The sequence below is a fragment of the Petromyzon marinus genome, chromosome 9 (assembly GCF_048934315.1).
Source record: "Petromyzon marinus isolate PM22_M1 ecotype Great Lakes invasive population chromosome 9, UKy_Petmar_22M1.pri1.0, whole genome shotgun sequence".
NCBI lineage: Eukaryota > Metazoa > Chordata > Hyperoartia > Petromyzontiformes > Petromyzontidae > Petromyzon > Petromyzon marinus.
The window spans coordinates 11,134,955-11,149,113 of NC_133675.1; the positions used below are offsets into that span (position 1 = coordinate 11,134,955).

Consider the following 14,159-nt stretch of genomic DNA (forward strand, 5'->3'; position numbering starts at 1 on the left):
CATAGCAGAACTTCGTGCATCCAGTTTAGTTTTTAAACAATTTGGCTATGCCCACTGATTAATTGTAATGCATGATGCGCACTCCTCACCAGCTGTTGTAAATTGTAAACACGTAAACAAAATCAGAAATTTCAAGCTATGAAAATTGCTTTTATTTTCTTCAATTAAAGTTTCAATTGTGGTGCTTCATTTTACAAAACATATCCTTAAGATGCTGCAAGATATTGGTGCAAGTGACACTGTATAAAAAAAATGCTGCTCTATACTCAGCTCTTGTATTCCCAGCCCTGTGACCAAATCCCAAGACATCACTTAAAAGTGTCAGTGAGTAGTGTCTCAATGGTGCAATTGCTTTTAACTAAACCTCAAGTGGGAGTGGCTGAGTAAGGTGGACAGTGGAAGATTGGGCACAGTTGCCTGTTACTGGTCGCTGGTCCTGCTGCCTTGGAAAGTGTGTGTGAAAAAGACACTGGTGTTGGTGGTGCAGTCGAGAGGGAGGCTTGTGCCAGTGTGCTGGGCTCCCAGGCGTGCACCTCCCACGGCTGACGATCGCATCAGGGTGAGCAGAGAGATGCGGCCGAGGCGTCGGCCGACAGCGGAGGACTGAGCTTCCTCCAGGACCGACAGGAAACCTGCCGTGGCATGGTAACGTCGATGCCGGAAGGAAGCCAGCCGGTGGAGAAGAACAATTTTTAATTTACACATCCATAATGTGGAATTTATAAGCTATTGGGCATTCAAGATTAGTGCATAGGAATACTGCATGAACACACTGCCTCAATAAACGAGCAATTGTTTTTAGGAGTGCGTCGGACAAAAAAATGACAATAGAAAAACCTGATTTGGTAAACAATAAAAATAGATAAAGGGGCAGTGTGGTTTGGGCTTCTTTGCTTGTGGTGTCTAGCCTACGTCTTCACCTGAAGTTTTTTTGCTATTGCTGGAGTGAGCAGGACACGTTGAGTGCCATATAGAGCACATTGCCTGGGTTATTTCTCAATAAAAGTCTCAGCGTGGCTTGGAGCCTTTGCCTATTTTTTCCCCCGCTCTGCGATGACCCTGTACTTGTATGCATATGTAGCTTTATCGCAGCAGTAGAGTTGAGTTGTCCCAGGTCTAAGGCATCCTGGGAAAGCTCAATTTAGCTGACAAGTTTGATTACTTTTATGCTGTACATCTACAGGTGTGGGGGTAAGCTGCTTCAAAGGTGAGAATTGTCACTTCGGTCTAAGTGCATGGCTTTTGTTAAGAACAGGTTTAATCTAACAAGGATGGTTCTCCGATTTATATTGTAAACTAAGGGGAAAAGATTGAATACAACTGACCATTGGGTGTTAAGCAGCCTCTAGATTCCCAAAATCTGCATCTTAGCCCCTTTGGGCTTCCCCAAGTACTTTTGGCATGTATTTAAAGGCTTGTTACAAAGGTGTCCATAGAGGATCGTTTTTAAGACAGCAATGCCCACTGCTGTGGCTCATCTCATTGGTGTATGGATAGTGTTTGGTCTGTTGACACATCGACTGGCAGGGATATCTAATATGGCAGTGTCTGTGCAGTGTAACACTTGCTGGTATGCTTGTCTCCCCAAAAGCTTATACTGATACCACCACAATTAGAACCATCCCTCCCGTTTGTAGTTGATTTTTCACGGCACCGTTGTGTTCAGATAGTGCTGTTGGGTTCTTTCTGATATCCCCACTGAGTGGATGATGGTGTCGTCGAGCTATCGTGAGAGTCTGGACGCAATCGCCTCTCGACACGCCGGTCTGGTTGTGATTTTGCATTTTTTAAGGTGGGGTGAGGAAAACCAAGTCTCAGTTTTGCAGGTCTCATAAGTCAGTCGCCACATTCCCCTTGGCTGTGCGTTCAGTGTTTTTCTAAATAACATTTTCCAAATGTTAATTTACTATTGTGTCTGATGCACTGCCGCTATAGTAATAGCCAGTGTAACGTGGTGGTGTTTGTTCGTCAATGTAACAGCTGAGAGGGGTGGCTAGCACTTACAAAAATATAACATTCATGAGGTCAGTACTTGTGGAAAAAGGACGAACCTTCCTTCATCAAGTCCCAGCTTTTCCACACGGAGCCCACACACACGACGGGCAGACCCAGGTCACCTGTGAGTAGAGTCTGGTGAGGAAAGGGTGTGGACTGGAGTTACATTGTGCTGCTGCATCATCGTTATTGCTGTTTTAAGGGTGACGGTCATGATCGATATGCCAAAAAAAATGCCCGCTGGAAATGCATCTGCTGCTAACGGTAATCACTTGCAGATGTTTAAATCAACACATTTAAAACGTATTGCGTTTGAGAATAATACAGTAGTGTTTGGTTATAAACAACTGGAACATAGGCTGCTATTAATAACCAATTTTCCATTACAGCAGGACCTTCTTTACAAAAGGGAAAACAAATCCCACGATGTATAATCACAACTGGGGCATGTATAAATAATGCAGATCTGTCTGGAGCAGTGAGAGTCGAATGTTTGAGGGCTGAGAGCACACAAACGTTGGAAGAAATGGCAATAAAAAGTGTGGCTATGTATTGTACTGCGCTTCAACCTGTTGCTCATCAGGCTGGTACAGTGATGCCATTAATCCTCCAACAAGCCCTCCAGAGAATGCAAGGCAGAGAGACGGGGAGGACAGGTGCACGATACCACCACCACTGCAGCCCAGTTGTGCCACTCACAATTACCGCTGGATGTGGTGTCAATGTGAATGTACATCGCTCTATTTTAGTGCATGATTTGAGTATGTTTAGCTTCTTCTTTGGTTCTTTCGGTAAAGTCACGTAGAATGAGAATAAAACAATACATTGATAAAATAACACAATAATATTATTTTATCAATTTATTATTTTATTCTCATTCTACGTTACTTTACCGAAAGAACCAAAGAAGATGAATCATTGCAGTCGCGAAAGCTTTAAATCGATATGTTTAGCTTCTCGATCAGCATTTGTTGCACCCACAGATCATGGTATATAGTACCACTTGATAACTGGCATTGTACCGTACTTATACTGCCTTTGACCAAAGCACATGGAATGCACCCGATTTTGTCAGATCTTGAAAGCTGTGGGACTACACTGAGCAGCAACGGGCAGTGCAGAACAAACAATCCATTGTACTGGACTTGTATGCCCCCTACCTTCACCAACCCACACGATTAAGTATGGTCAAACAACCCCTACCCCACAACCTGTATGGTGTTGGAAGGCCCTCATCCAGCAGTGGACTGACGGCGCTGTGCATGTACAAATACACATTTATAATCACGTGGGTTCTTACAGGTCATGGAAGCTGCCAAAAAAGCTCCCTGGAATCCCAACGTTCATTTCGGGACTGTACTGTGCTTTATCACCGGCAGTCACTTCAGTGACATTTGGCACAGTGCGGTGTGGTATTCATACCTCGGATGCCTTGGGCAGAACAGCAATGATGTGCTGAGCCAGCAATCTTCCTGCCTGGCGGAACACGTGCCGACACAAGGGGTCTCCCTCCTGGGCTCCTAAAAACACGTAACCACGTGCCCCGGGCATATGAAGCACAAAGACTCCCCCCTGTATAGCCTTTAACAGACATGGGGCAAGTAATGTTAGTGAGCACCTATGAAGGCCGGCATGGCGTGGCGCAAGAGGGGGTGGGTGACCAACACCACGCCGGGCCGCCTTTGTCTCCGCAGTGGTGGTGTTTATGCGCACGAGGTACTCATTTAAGTTTGAGTCGACCTAGGGGAAGCCCAGAACCGGTTCACGTATTCACCAATGTTATTGGTCGTGAGCGGAAAATTAACTTGGGTCACCAGGTTCGTAGTGCAATGCCCTAACCACTGCACTACCGCTCCCAATATAATATAAATCACACACACAAGGGTATAGCACAGACGAAACAGCAGCTTGTGATCAGGGCTAGATTAAGTTTGACAGGGAACCCAGGGCCAGCACAGTTTAGAAGGGCCCCGATTTGTATAATCACTTCCCTTGTCTGATTTACCATCACCCATGCCCGATGCTAAACACTGTTGGTTTAGTTTCCATTAAGGTTAAAAAAACAATAAAACCCTGGCTAGCTGGATTTTACATTTAACTGAACCAGGGGGGATAAATAATAACAGCACAGGACCCAGACGCCCAGCAGATGGCTCTCCACTTGCAGATCCCTGCAGCCCTTTCTCTCCTGCTTTATTTTGACTCATTGATTTTGTCTTTCGGTTCTCGCCTTATTTTTGTTACCACCACTTCGTTTTCGTTTTGCCTTTCGTGGTTTATCTCATCGTTGGTTTTACATCTCCGGGAGAATCCACAGCAGCTCAACTGTGAGTACAGGGCTGCACACATACTGCACAGTATTACTTCATGTTGTAATACAGGTACATCTACTCGTGGATAAAGAATTTATTTTTCACACGTTTAACATGTGTGTAATTCTTTTGTAGTGTTGTTTATGTGCTATTATATTTAGATTAATGATTTATAGGGTTAATTGTTGTAGCAGATAGGCCGACTTATCAGCTCATCAGACCAGCGTTCCCCTCTTAGTTCAAGTAGCTGAGGTTTTACTCCATGCGAATTATAATGCTAAATCAAAGTAATAACTAATACAACTATTTAACTTTGGCATGTAGCTGTTGGTAACACACAAGGACGCTATGGCTTTAATCACCAAATTACAATACAGTATAGGCTTTCTCGCAGTGCCATAGTATTTCATTTAATCCATTTTCGCACCTACAATTAGCACGGTTGGCTACGTACGGTGCAAAATAAGTTCAACAAACATACAATTAAAACGCAGTGTATAATGGGCAGGCTTCAAATTATGAAGCTCTGGGTTGTAGGCTCTGATTCTAAGTTAATCCGGGCCTGTTGAGATGAAAGCAAACTCATCAAAGGATGGGCATATTAAAATGTAATCATCATTGCCTTTTGTGTATGGTTCCCCTTCACTTGCACGTTGCATTGCGTACTCACATACTCTGAGGTGTTCTACAATGTGCCGAAATGTTCGAGATTAAATTAAAAGTGATACGCACATACCAAAATAATAGTCACGTGAATAACGTTGAGCTATTGTAATTGACATTCAATTTTCTTGAATGTCAATTTACAACAAAAAGTTTATACATCCATATTAACAATAACATTAAAAATATACGTATAACATTGCATTCATTTCTCTAGAGATGTCCTGTAAACCACACCTCAATGAAAATGTTAACATTTCTATGCTAAAACAGGCAACAATTAAGGTTTCATAAAAAAAAAACACACACAAAACACTTAAGCGGCACCAGTAATGCGCATCTCACTTGCCTTCGGAGAGCTTTTTGCAAAACCCAGCGAACTTGGACTTGTCGAAGCTTCGGTAGAGGTGGGTAAGGAGGCCCATGCGGCCTTCGACCTGTGAGGGCAATTGCAAGCGAAACCCAAACGCGCCTCTTGAATCCGCACGCAGACTGCACGGCGCGGCCTCTGACGCCACGGGCACTGCGACCTTCACTCTCGAACAGGGCTCTTCAACTGTCATTTCCAGTGGGCCTCAAAACAAGCGTGTGTTGGCAGGGCACATGTATGTTGAACTTCTTTCGCACCGTACGTGGCCAAACTGCTTATCGGAGGTGCGATGGCACGTGACACCACGTGACATCACGTCATAGCATCGTGATGTCACGATGTCTGGTCATGTGACCGCTAATGTGTACGTCTTGTCTACAGCACTTTCTTCTCAGTCATTAAATTACGTAATAATACTTCACAGACATCTGTCAACCCAATGTTGGATGTAAAGAGCTCAGCCATTTTCATTATAGGGGACCATATAACGATGCAATTCCCGATCCACAAATATGAAGGAGACATCGCAGCGATACACTCCGCTGCTCCTGGCACGGTTGTCTGGTTTAACCACCTGAATGTGAAATTGCAGTTGTTGCTCTGCATTGACATCAGCCATACGAGGGACAAATATTATGCGGGTTGTTTGACCATACTTCAGAGGAGGGGGAATGGGGGCCAGGACTGGGTAAGGCATTACTCGCCACTGATAGTAGTCGTGGCCAGGAACCAAACGCGGCTTTTCGGGTTCATAGTGCAGCTCTACCACCTCGCATATCTCTACGTTTATCTTTCATCTCACCAATCTGTGTCTCTGTGCCTTCGCGAGCCATATCTCTCGGCAGGCCGTAACTCAACGGGCCACTCCTTGAGTGGCCCAAAGACTTCCGATTAAAGAACCCTCTTCGAGGTGATCATAAACATACACATGCTTTAATTATTACAAGACGTTCTTTTGCGGGAGAGGGCTTAGGCAGCAGGAATTGACTTACTTCAAAATACTCGCACATTGCCTTCTTGACGAACTCGATGTCGTGAGGCATTTCCACCAGCCCGTCCATGGCATCAAACACAGACTTGATAGCCAGGTGTGAGATCCAGTACGCTACCGCAGAGGGACGTCACAGGCACGACTTGCATCAAGTGTGTCCACGGGGGCTATCAGTTGGGCTTTTCAGTTGAACGATAACATGCGTAACCCAAGGAATATTGTTGAGTGTACAAATGAGCTGTGTCTGTATAGGCCGTAGGGAACTGGAGTGTGTGTGTGTGTAATGCAGGAGTTGTAATGCAGCGGTTCATGCACTTTGATAAGGATCCTGCTGTCAAACAATGTATATTCTTCCCCCAAACATGTGTCCTTAGGAATATTACAACTGTCTAGGGCAATGATAATTGTTTTTTTACCCTTTTATCTGGCAACAAAACTGACACCTTTTTTTAACAAGGAGTCATGTTTGCATTGACCACAATACCTGCAGTCGGAATGCAAACAAAAAACATAACTCTGATAATGTATGCACTTCGATTTAAAGCTTTCGTGACTGCAATGATTCATCTTCTTTGGTTCTTTCGGTAAAGTCACGTAGAATGAGAATAAAATAATAAATTGATAAAATAAAATAACACAATAATATTCTCACGACGTTTCGGCCACAACACAAGCGGCCTTGTGTTGTGGCCGAAACGTCGTGAGAATATTATTGTGTTATTTTATTTTATCAATTTATTGTTTTATTCTCATTCTACGTGACTTTACCGAAAGAACCAAAGAAAATGTATGCACTGTCTTTGAAATTGATTGGTCCACACCCGAGACAGCTTTCCTTAGAGCTCAGTCTCACATGTTGTTGGACCAGATGACGCCAAAAGGCGCACCTAAAAAAAAATGTCAGTTATGTTGCCAGATAAAAGGGTAAAAAAACAGTTATCATATTTTGCTACTGGCAAAGGAGGATCCAATGGTGTCTAGGGCAATGTTTTTGAAATACAGTCATCATGAATCCCACAAGGTTTACCTCTTCATTTATACCAATCTTCTCTATTTGCATGCAAATCAGGACACTTGCACACTGCACACACCTGATGGTTAGTACCATATGGGGGTCACAAGGACTGGGGTTGAGAAACACTGGTTCTAGGAAGTTTACGTAAAGGCTTCCCTGACCAGAATGTCCAGACCATGCTCTCTGTTGGTGTGATAATAATTTTACTCACGTAGAATTTGGACCCTGGGGTCACAATAATATTATTTATAGACCGTAGGGTTCAGCACGATGACTCTCCGCCCTGGGTCTAAAGTAGGGTAGGAACTCTGACCCCGTGGGGGTCATAATCAGAGAACTAGGCTAGAGAGCTAAACTATCACAGCAAGGGTGGGTGGTTAAAATAATTTTTGCTATTCTAACCCTGGGATCAGAGTTCTACAGGGGTCAAAATATTATCTCACAATAGCCCAGCGGTAGGGCTGGAGCGTGGCGGTGGGGGCAAAGGGAAGGGAGGCGCTCACCAGAGCCCTCATCGCCCATCATGTGACCCCAGCCACCGCAGTTATGGGAGGAGCCGTCCGGGTTGAGCAGCTTGCAGTTGGAGCCCGTTCCAGAGATCAGCACCACCCCTCCTGCGGAGCACAGCAGTGAACCATCCTGCCACTGCCCGGTCACCAGTCATATGACTCCACTCCTGGATGAAGGCCTCCCCCCCCCAAGCTGTTGCCTTTTCCGAGCACCTGCACATGAGCTAATTTCGTTGCTCCATTCCTGATGTACCCAGTGACACGTCCCCTCCTTTGGCCGCCACTACCTTTGGATGTTTGGCCAATTCCATGAATGAATGTTTTGTGTGAGGGAAGAAACACTGAAAGCTCCGCAAAAATAGAATAAAACATTGCTCTGCTGCCATCTTCTGGTCACGCCGCAGCCCAATGGTGAGTCGTTTTGGAATTCCTTGAGTCTGATACTTTCACATTGTTTCTAACTCTTGAATGCCTGATGCTGGGTAAGATGGCGGCACATGGGGATAGATTGGGACACTCGGGACACAAGGGGACACGAAGTGTCTCACCGTTGTCAGAGGCTGTGGCGATCGCCCCCTGGGTGTCCGTGGTGATGATGAAGCTCTCACTCAGAGCCGGAAACCTCGCCTTTATTTCCAACAACATCTTCTCTTTCGCTTCCGGCTGTTCGCCACCACTCAGCGACAGACCCTGGCAGAGAAGCACAATCGAAAACAATTACAGCCCCATGCTAGCCTCCAAGCAGTTACAAATACTGTAATCATAATGATTACAGTCCTTTGTCAATCCAGGTTTCCCCCGTCAATTTCGGTAATGGAGTTATTTGATCATACTACACCATGCTGGCCCGTGTGGGTTGGTGAAGAGGGGCATCCAGGACCAGTTTGGAAATCACTTGCCACTGATGTTAGTCATGGATCGTAATCAAACTTAGGTCACCAGATTCATAGTGTAGTGTGCTAACCACTTAAGACCTATCACCATCATCATTGACCATGATCTATCAATTGCTGGATAAAGGGCTCCCCAAGCTGTTGCCATCTCTTACAGTCATGTGATGTACAAAAGCATCTTTTCCACAATATTAGACAAATAATAAACTAAGCTCAAATAGCCCTCAGCCAATTTGTGAACTTTACCTCGCAAGAGTGCATGTGCAGTCTGCCGTTAAGAGGGAACATGCAGAGAGCTTTGTCACTCACGCACCTTAATATTAGGTCTGTAACAATTATTCCCTCTGAATAACTGAATTTCCACGATTGAATATATTTCTACTGTCGTGAATGTAGCACCTCTCGTGGTTGCAGAATTCATGCGACGCAATCACATACAGCGTATAAAATTATAATTGATAGCTCTTGTCCAATTGACTGCTAGATGAACGTTTCCCAATACCATATTGGTCATGGATGTTACCTTACCATGCTTCACCATGCTGCTCAGTGGCATTGATTAATGTAGGGGGTTCCCGGGACTGATTCAGATATGTAAGTCGCCACTGATGTTAGCCGTGGCCTGGAATCAAACTCAGGTCGCTGGGTTCAGAGTACAGTGCGCTCAAGCAGAGCAACCATGGGGCGGTGACTCACCACAGCATGCAGTCGGTCACTGGGGCCCATCCCGGCTTTCACTTTGGCCTCCGTAAGCATTGTGTTGATGGCCTCCAAGCACTGATCCACACCGACGAGCTGGGGGCATAGGCACACACGGGTGCCAAGTTATCACACCCGCAGATGCAGGAGGGCATCAGGGCTGCAGAGTGTATGTGTATATGTGTTGAACTTCTTGAGCACCGTATGTTGGCAACCGTAGGTGTGGGGGAAGGACGACATATTAAGCACCTAAAAAAAATGCGTTTTCAATCTAGATTTAAAACTGCATAGCTCCAGTGGCTTCCTAATATCGGAAGAGTGTTCCAGACGACCGCAGAAGCGCATCTGAAAGCGCGCGATGCAGTGGCCGTCTTTGTTCGATGGCTAGTCAAGCACCGCTGTGAGGGTGACCGGAGTGATGGGGTGGGTGGGGGGGGGCAGCTAGAACAGTGATCCCTGGGATGAGGGGCTTCAGAGGGCCTCATCTAACATTTCTATGAGGACTCCCCAAAACAATTTGGCGACAACTGTAGGACACTGCATTATGGGTACAGTGACACAGGTTGGTGGTCGAACAACACATTGAAGGATATCTTAAAGGCATGGGGACATGGAATTCAGATTACACCACTGCAGAGACACGAATAACCCAGTCATCAGGGAAATGCAATGTTTGGTCAATATCAGCACGAGCTCTCTTGAAATGTGAATTCCTTGGGCTTTAATAGTTGAAAAATGTTCTCAAAACAGCAGGATTGGTAAGATATACATAAGATAATTTCGTTACTGAACCAAACATTCGTACATTGGTCTTTGAATACCATAACCATATATATTCTGATGTGTCCTGAGACTACATGTTTAAATCTGTTTGCTTGATGACGCAAGAGAATTACTGTCTTGCACCTTGAACCTTTACACAAAGTTAAGTGTACACGTGCATGTGACCTACAAACAGTTTTCTTTTAAATGTATTTTCCCTGCATGTTATTCCGATTGTGCAGGGGGCATGATGTCTTTAGATGAAAAATCCAATCGGATCTCTCGCACAGCACCTCAAACCTCCACGTTAGAGAATGGCCAACAGAAGTGGATATCATAGAACTCATACTGAGAACTCTTTTAAGTGACTGTTAGTCCACATAGTAGGGGGCAGAACTGTTCCTGGAGCTGGAATTAGCCAAATTAAATACACAACCAAATGTACTACACAGGGTTGTTTGTCCAGTCATTGATTAAGACCATCAACTAACTCGCACTTGTGAACCCAGTTTAAACACGGGTGGTTGCTTGGATTCGAACCCAGGATCTCAGTGGTGCCAGCTCAGTGCTCTGATCTTTGAGCCACCCACCATCTCTATCCTACCAACAGTATTCCACACACAAGCTCCTTACTTTGGTGCAGTGGCAGGGTGGCACACGCCTGAGATCGAGCACTTTGGAGGCAAGGGCTGTTTGAACATTTCAATTTGTGAATCTGCTATATCTGCTGGACTGCAAGACTGACAAAATGCGGTACAACAAATTATTTGACCCTTTGTGGAACTTGGAGTGTTACTCCCTGGTATGAATAGCGTTTCCCCATGTACTCTATTGTCCTTCAATATGAAGCCAAACACTCGTAAATGGAATTGGCCAAACATATTAAAGCAGGTTCATCCTGAAAAGTGTCTTGATACTCAAGTGAGGCTGTCATAGATACATAACTGGTAATGCAAATTATTATATTTACCCAGTGATTTGTGCATGGTCCATCTGTCTCGGCCAAAACTTTTCCGTCTTCTGAAACGATGACAGCCTTGGAGTGCGTTCCACCACTGAGAATACAGACCGGGCACAATGAAGAGCATGTCACGCCACATACACGACACATAGTGAATATAATGATCACACTTCACGATTAGCGCCTCCGATTAGCACGGTTGGCTACGTACGGTGCAAAAGAATGTCAACATACACGCATACATAATCAACCATGAAGGCCTCCCCAAGCCATCACTATCTCCCAAGGTCTTGCAATGTCACGAATCCATCTAGCTCTTGTACATGAGCGCATTTCATTACTCCATCTCTACGTTGGACGTATTATCGGGTATGCTTTGTCCTTCGCCTACGGCTGTGGTCAGGCGACTACCGGCCATCATCCCTCCTAATGACGTGTCCTGCCAAAGTCCACTTATCTTACCAGTACATATAGCATCTCTTACTCGCGTATGTTCTATGAAACATTACACTCACCGTAATTCCAAGCGTCTTTGCTTACTCTTAAGTTGTTGCTTGTTAATAGTGAAAATAAAGTTAAAAAGCAGCATACCAATGTAGTTAAAGAATACATGTTCTAATCAGTGTATATTACCTGCTATCATGATGTACTGCAGCAAAATCCATTATTGTACCATACTTCTATGCTACAATGTCCATGCCCCTCGCCTTGACGACCAACCCACATCGATCGACGACAAGTTCCGGTCAAACGACCTTCACCACGACCGCATTACCGAGCAGTGGATTGACAAAGGGCCATCACAGCAAGCACATGTACACATCACCTGTTTATGACATGGATCAGAAACATGGACACTGACGGACACGACACTTAACAAGACGGGGGAGCTTACCGCCGAAGAGGTGGGCAGTCATGTGCGGAACACCCTGAACCACCGTCACACGGGCGAGCTACGCTTCGGGTAAGTGACGCAAGGTTTACGACGATGCCGCTTGTTTGCGAAAATCCAAAAAGTGAACCGAAAGCGAACGAAGGCAAAACCTTGTGATTCACCCCCCCCCCCCCCCCCCTTGAACCACGTTGACAACTCGCTACACAAATCGATGTCAACCCCCTTTGATGGTGTGGGGAGTTATTGACCATACTTCACCGGTTCGCAGAACGAGCCTTGCGTACTTAAAGAGTTCGATCTTCCTGCCGCGGCTGTTGACGCAAATGAGCAACGTTCATAAACCCTCCACACCCCCACCCCACCCGACTCTGTCCACGCTGAATGGGGGCGTCGGATAGTCGATGGACAACAGGTCGTGTGTGTTGGTGGCAAAGTGTGGGCACACTTGCACAGCGTCTGGAAGGGTACGGGATAGACCAAGAACGTTCAAGAGGGTCCCCATGGAGCTCCCGTCTCAAGGGAGGCCCTTCCGCTGGCAGTGCCGTGGGGCGAGCGGTTGCAGGGCTGCGCCTTTAGGGTTGATTTTCTAAAATCTTTACATTTACTTCACCACGCTGATCAGTGCGGGTTGGTGAATGCGGGGAGTATAATAACTGTGTATATATATAGCCACTACAATGGAGTTTGCTTCACTACGCGCTGCTGTCCACCAGGTACCCGGTAGGACAACAAAAAAACACCCGCTGGGTCAAACGTTGTGGGCACGTCGCATGACACCGTTGGGGACCCCAATGTTCCGTGTTATATTGGGAAGCCACTAAAACCGCATATTCTATTCTTGCGTATGGGCAACGTGTTCCGGAGCTAAATGGCAATGTCGGGGTGCTGCTGCTGCTGCTGTTACACAGTTCGCGTAGCTTAGCCACTCCTCGTTGTTTGTGGTGAGTTCGCCCAGCGAAGCGCTCGCCGCCCAGGCTGAGACAGTCCCGCTGAAGACTCGGCGAGACGCGTGGCGGACGAGCTTGGGCGCATTCCGGGTGGACCGGTCAATGTTAATGTGATGGTCACAGCTTGTTATTATTAACCTCGGTGATCTCGTCAAGGTGGGATAACGAAGCACGCGAACTCACACCCAGCATCCTCACGGCAGCGGCTTGTGGATATAACCCACGAACACAGACGGGCAACCACCGCGTCGCGCTTTCAGACGCGCTGCTGTGCGGCCGTCTGGAACGTTCCCCCCCTCCCGACTCGCGAGGCTGTGTACTTTTATAAATCGTCTCGATTGAAAACGCGTTTCTTTTGAACTTATTTTGGTGTGTTTAGTTTGTAGGCCTTCCCCCGCCGCCGCACCTCCGATTAGCACGGTTGGCTACGTACGGTGCGAAAGAAGTTCAAAGTACACACAAACAATGCCACCAACGGGAAGTGCTTTGAGTATACAGGACCGTATACCTCCACACTGTACACGTGCGATGTGAAACGTGGCAGCCAGAGTTTTATACACACACACACTGCCCACAGCCACGCGTGCCGAGGGAGAATGAGGGTCGACTCACCCCTCCACTCCTCCGTACATCCTCCTCACCATTGCTCCCTCGCTCGTCCGCACTCACCAACTCACCACCACCACCAACTCGCCGCCGCAGCCACGTGACCCGCGATCAGCTGATTCCGTCCACGTGCGGCATCGTTGGAGAACGCCCACGTGGGTACCATGTGCGTCTTGCGGCCCTCTCTCGCGCGGGCTCAGTCGGTCGATTTTGCATTGCGTGTAGTCGACCCGTGCGGTGTATTAAGCCTGTTTTCATGCTCTTTGGTTTTTTCGGTAAAGTAACGTAGGTAAAATAAAATTTTAAATCAAAGAAAACAACTAAATTAAATCACGACGTTTCGGAGGCAACACAAGCTTCCGTCTTCAGGTGGAACAAGATAGCTGAATTTTACCTTACGTGACTTTACCGAAAAAAACAAAGAGTATGAATCCTTGCAGTCACGAAAGCTTCAAATCTAGAATTAAGCCCGCATTGTTTGTTGTGCAGGTAAATTGAGTTGGTCAGGTCCATGCGGCGTACGGACGTTTCAATGCGGGCA

At 46.2% G+C, this 14,159-nt stretch overlaps 1 protein-coding gene across 2 annotated transcripts; it reads right to left on the reverse strand.

Annotated features, from left to right (window-relative positions):
* Positions 1–129: 129 nt before the first annotated feature.
* On the reverse strand, positions 130–13,757 carry NAGK (N-acetylglucosamine kinase). 2 transcript variants are annotated; one of them, XM_032950502.2, is made up of 10 exons: positions 13,625–13,757; positions 11,180–11,264; positions 9,445–9,543; positions 8,404–8,545; positions 7,850–7,960; positions 6,333–6,445; positions 5,320–5,407; positions 3,418–3,515; positions 2,052–2,130; positions 130–632 (listed from the first exon to the last, which is right to left on the reverse strand). In XM_032950502.2, exons 1-10 carry the CDS (start codon positions 13,654–13,656, stop codon positions 421–423), a joined length of 1,059 nt encoding a protein of 352 aa, XP_032806393.1. In that variant the 5' UTR covers positions 13,657–13,757; the 3' UTR covers positions 130–420. The 2 variants fall into 2 exon arrangements, with proteins under 2 accessions (XP_032806393.1, XP_075922016.1); XM_076065901.1 differs by lacking the exon at positions 13,625–13,757 and adding an exon at positions 12,066–12,084.
* Between the last annotated feature and the right edge of the window lie 402 nt (positions 13,758–14,159).

Coding starts and splice junctions, on each gene's coding strand:
- NAGK (XM_032950502.2), bottom strand. CDS start 13,656: ATGGTGAGGAGGATGTACGGAGGAGTGGAGGG. Junction 9,544..11,179: donor GACCATGCACAAATCACTGG/GTAAATATAATA, acceptor CTATGCCCCCAG/CTCGTCGGTGTGGATCAGTG. Junction 7,961..8,403: donor CGCCACAGCCTCTGACAACG/GTGAGACACTTC, acceptor TGTGCTCCGCAG/GAGGGGTGGTGCTGATCTCT.